Here is a 4,567-nt window from a genome sequence, read left to right as displayed (position 1 = left end):
GAGAGAGAGAGAGAGGCGTAGGACGGTACGGAATATATTTTTCTTTATACCGCCATGTTAAAATAGACCCAATGTCGCCGCAAAAATACTGGCCTCCTACATTTAGGAAAATGTCGCTGTATCACGGTTTGTTAACCAGTAAGAGTATTTCTGTGTAAACACCCGCGTAATTGCTGTGGACGGTGCAAACGCTTTATTGCTGTGGGCGTACATATTATTAGGTATATAAAGTACTGTGTCCCGCCACTTTGCGTCCCGGTCGCACTCGCTCGCTTTTCGCCGGTTCGTTAGAGCGTGACACACCCTTATTAATTCTGGCACAATATTTAAGTAAAAGCTCATAACTATTATCTGCCCACATCAGCCGAGTAAATCAACGTAAGTCCAACAAACAGGTGGTGGAATTAATTTAGCATCAACAATTTTTCAATCAACTTACGTCGGCCAACATCACGAGATAACACGCTCCGCAAACATGATCTGGTATGCGCATTACGACCAAGCAGAATTTTACGCGTATTCACGAGTAAAATCTTTCACGAGAGGTAAACCTAACAATACCAGACTCCGATAGCTTAATAGCTCCACTGCGTTGGTATGATGGAGGTTGTTTCTCATCAGAAGTACGTGAAGACAGAAGTACGATGTCGTCGAAGTTGACTTTAGCACCATCGCGACGTAATTATTTAGTTGCGTCGTTGCATTAAAGAAGAGAAACTGTGGAGAAACACGGAAAATCGGCGAAGCTAGAGTCTGCATTCGAAAGCCTTGCCTCTTTGCTTGATAATACAGAAGGCATTCCGGATGGATGAATATCGCAAAACGGTTTGTGAGATGAACAGAAGCACAATGGTTTGTAAGCGAAAGCAATTCGAGGCGGCTTTACGACCACTACGCATGTATAACTTACGATATTATTTGCTGATATGCCAATTCACCCGAAATAAATATCCATAACATCAAATATCTTCCGGAAATTGCCAGTCGTATCTGTGTGGATTGTTCAGTGCAGCGAATTCTGAAACGAACCTCCGTAATCATTACAACTGTTCGATACGTATTTACAGTAAAACCAATTACATCTTATTCCAGATATTGCAATGGATAATAATGATCGATCGGGAAACAATTTGTTGATCTAATATATTTCAATATACTCGAGACGAAGAGTTTCTTCGCAATTTGTAAGGGGATCCAACAATGGGCGAATTAACATCTCTTTAACCTTTCCAATTGAGCGCTGAGTTAGCACAAGTTCTCAATACGGATGTTAACATGAGACAATTTCGTAACGAGACAACGACGCGCAAAAGACACACGTTTCCCCGCATAACGTGAATAGCGTTCACCTTCCCGCAAATTTTCAAAATTAAAAATACAGGTTTCATCAAACGAAAAAGGATGCAAAAGAGACAACTTTATCTAGAATTATATAAAGAGATTAGAGAGAGAGGATGGAAGAGAGATAGCTAGATAGATAAAGCGTTTATTGATGTTCTAGTAGGGCAAGCTCTCTAAGAATATAGAAGAAAATGTGATTTTTAATACATATTAGCAGTGTAATCGTAATAAAGAATTTAATACATATTAGCAATGTAATCGTAACAAAGAATTTCTAACAGAGTATTCACAGAGAAATAGAATGTCGCGGCAGCATTACAAATTACTAAAATTAAAATTGCATAGTACAAATTACAAATACAAATATTACAAAGGTACACATTACAAAAATTATTGATATTGCTAGAATGGTAAAAATTGTAAAAATTGCAAGAATTCTGACTGAAGAACAAAGTTATGAACGAGAAGTGTGTATTTGCAGATATGATGTTGACCGACATGATATTGAAATTAAGAAGAAAAAGATGAAAAAAATAACATAATTTATTTAAAATTGAAATAAAGTTATATGGTAGATTTATGGAGGATACATGAAACTAGCATGAATTGAAATGAAATAAGATGAGATGAGATGAGATAAGATATGAAGTAAAGTTGTGCGATATTTACAAATTGATAGAAGAAATGGAAATAAAATGAATTGAAATGGGACGAAAACAAAATGAAGTAGTAAGGTACAAACTATCTATTCTTCCAACCCCCTGCCGCAAATGATAGAAGAGCGCGTTTAAAAACGTTTAAAACATTGAGCGAATCTCTGATACTAGCAGAGCTTATTCCTAAGATTATTCCTAAGATTATTTAAGAGAGCAGAAGCAGAACATTGAAAAGAAAGTTGGTAAGACGTTCTACAGGTGGAAACTACGAGGACTGCGTTGGAAGCACGCAAGTTATTGTGAGGAGGAATGTGGAGGCGGAAATTACAGGAGAGATTAGGAGGGATGGATCGGATCGAACTATGGAAAAGAGGAGACAAGTAAGTAAGATATATTCTTCTGTCATCCGCGGACAACCAGCTCAATGAGCGGTAGTGCTCAGAAACATGCTCGTTTCTACGCAGATTTAAAATAAAACGCAGGCGTTCATCAATCTTTTTAGCTTTGTTTTTTGCTGCCAGGTTAAGTCGGTGAAGATAGTCGCGCGATAATCGAAGATTGGAAAAATCAACGAAGTTACAAGCTGAATGCGCAGGCGAGTCGAAAGACAATTTTTATGATAATTTAATCTCCGTAAGACGCCCTTAACGCGATTTGAGACCTTTTTGGCCTACTCGTTCCAGCTCAAAGTGCAGGTAATACAAAGACCAAGATTAGTCACTTTATTAGTACTAGAAGATTAGTATTAGAACTACTTATTAGTAACTAGAGAGAGAGAGAGAGAGAGAGAGAGAGAGAGAGAGAGAGAACGAACGAATAGGAAAGATCAGCCATTTCCGGATACCATTCCATCTGCTTTAAACTGCACGGATTCGTCGAGCTTTCCTTCGTTTCGCTCACGATCAAACTCGGGCGAGCTTTCAGAGATGCTAGTTGATATATAAAGCTTTATTAATGGACTAACGCCCGCCGTTGCAATACCCACGGCCAGCACAGAGTGGACAGAGCTGGCCAGAATGATGCGTTAGCTCACTTACCGGAAAACGCGTCGCTCGACTCGTTCATCGGGTGCTCCGCAAACTAGGTGTGGCACTTTTCTACAACGATCGGAGCTTAATCGTGTTTAGTCACGGCGCGTCAAGCTGTGCGTCGTTTCGACGCAAATTGTGTTGACGGGAATATATTGTTTCGACGAAGAGAGGGAAAGTCAGATATTTTCATTATATGATAGAAATTTTAAAAAATAAAAAATTCTGTATAGGTAATACATATTGAGAAAAAAATGTTTGCAATTATCTTAATTTAAGTACAATTTAATTCTCATTTTTGGTGCTAATTATACGTATATTTTTCGGTAGAATCGCAAATATGATAAGTGAATCAATAATTAATCCTAATTCTGCCCTCAACAATTAAAATAATGTATATTAAGATTATAGGTTTTACTCCAATTATATATTATTATTATTATAGTAGTAATAACTATAAAACTGGAGCTTCTAACCGTAATTATTTTACCATAAAATTATAGTCATAAATATCCAATATTTTTCTCTTGGTGAATCTGATATCGACATTTTTTAATTATAATAAAAAAAGAAACAGATTAACAACCGACGAACAATAAAGACAAAGACTCGATTTTCTAGTTCTGCAGTAGCACGCATTGTATTTTTCGATCCCGAAAGATAACAACTTTCTCGCGCGAAACAAGGAACATTGATTTACGCGCGAATGATATCACGTATGTGAATGTCTGCTATAGATCCTAAGTATCCACCGGAAAATTATTCGCGACTTAAACAAGCACCGTCAGAGCTATCGCTACTATTACTGGCACCACTAACACCATCACCACCACCGACACCGTCACTGCCATTATCACCGCACCACAACTCCCATCGACGTCGCCGACGTTACCGTTCGTGCTTCTGACACCGCGGCAATACACCGGCGACTTATGAATATTTACGCCAGTTGAATATGTATACTACTGACAATGTATTATTTTTGCTCGACGGGAGATCAATATACTACTGCACGACACACACACATACACACACACACACACACACACACACACACACACACGCGCGCGCACACACACGCGCACGCACGCGCGTGAGGGCAGAAGTATACAACGGAAGCGCGTGCACAGGGTGTTCGAGTTTTATCGTACTAACTGCTATTAGCAGATTTTGTGCTAAAAAAATATAGAGACACAAAATGAAACTTTGTTTAAAATAGAAACGCGTGGGAAAAACTTTTGTCTTTCATTTGAATTAAAAAGAAATTTGACTCGACAGGAATGATTTGATTTGAAATTTTATCTCGTTCAAAAGGTTGACGTGTATGAAGTTCGAATAAACGATGGTTTTTCATAAAACTCTCAATTTTGTAAAGATTGACTTTTGACGATTACACAGTGAAACAGCATCGTATATATATATATATATATATATATATATATATATATATACTATACTATATATATATATAGTATATATACTATATACTAACTACTTACTACGTACGTACGTACGTAACATACATATTCTATTACAACGTAA

General features: G+C 37.5%; 1 protein-coding gene across 1 annotated transcript in view; it reads right to left on the bottom strand.

The window, feature by feature from the left end:
• Window positions 1-3,795: 3,795 nt before the first annotated feature.
• Window positions 3,796-4,567, bottom strand: part of LOC105617348 (fat-like cadherin-related tumor suppressor homolog) — an 8,214-nt gene continuing 7,442 nt past the window's right edge. Inside the window, exons 3-4 of the mRNA XM_012198908.1 lie at window positions 4,115-4,200; window positions 3,796-3,954 (exon numbers count right to left, since the gene is read on the bottom strand). Coding sequence (XP_012054298.1) covers window positions 3,796-3,954; window positions 4,115-4,200 — 245 coding nt within the window. The remainder of the gene's footprint in view (window positions 3,955-4,114; window positions 4,201-4,567) is intronic.

The sequence above is a fragment of the Atta cephalotes genome (genome assembly GCF_000143395.1).
Source record: "Atta cephalotes unplaced genomic scaffold scaffold00012, whole genome shotgun sequence".
In the NCBI taxonomy this organism is placed as follows: domain Eukaryota; kingdom Metazoa; phylum Arthropoda; class Insecta; order Hymenoptera; family Formicidae; genus Atta; species Atta cephalotes.
The sequence above is the reverse complement of the archived record's forward strand: the minus strand, read 5'-3'. Positions and strand labels throughout refer to the sequence as shown.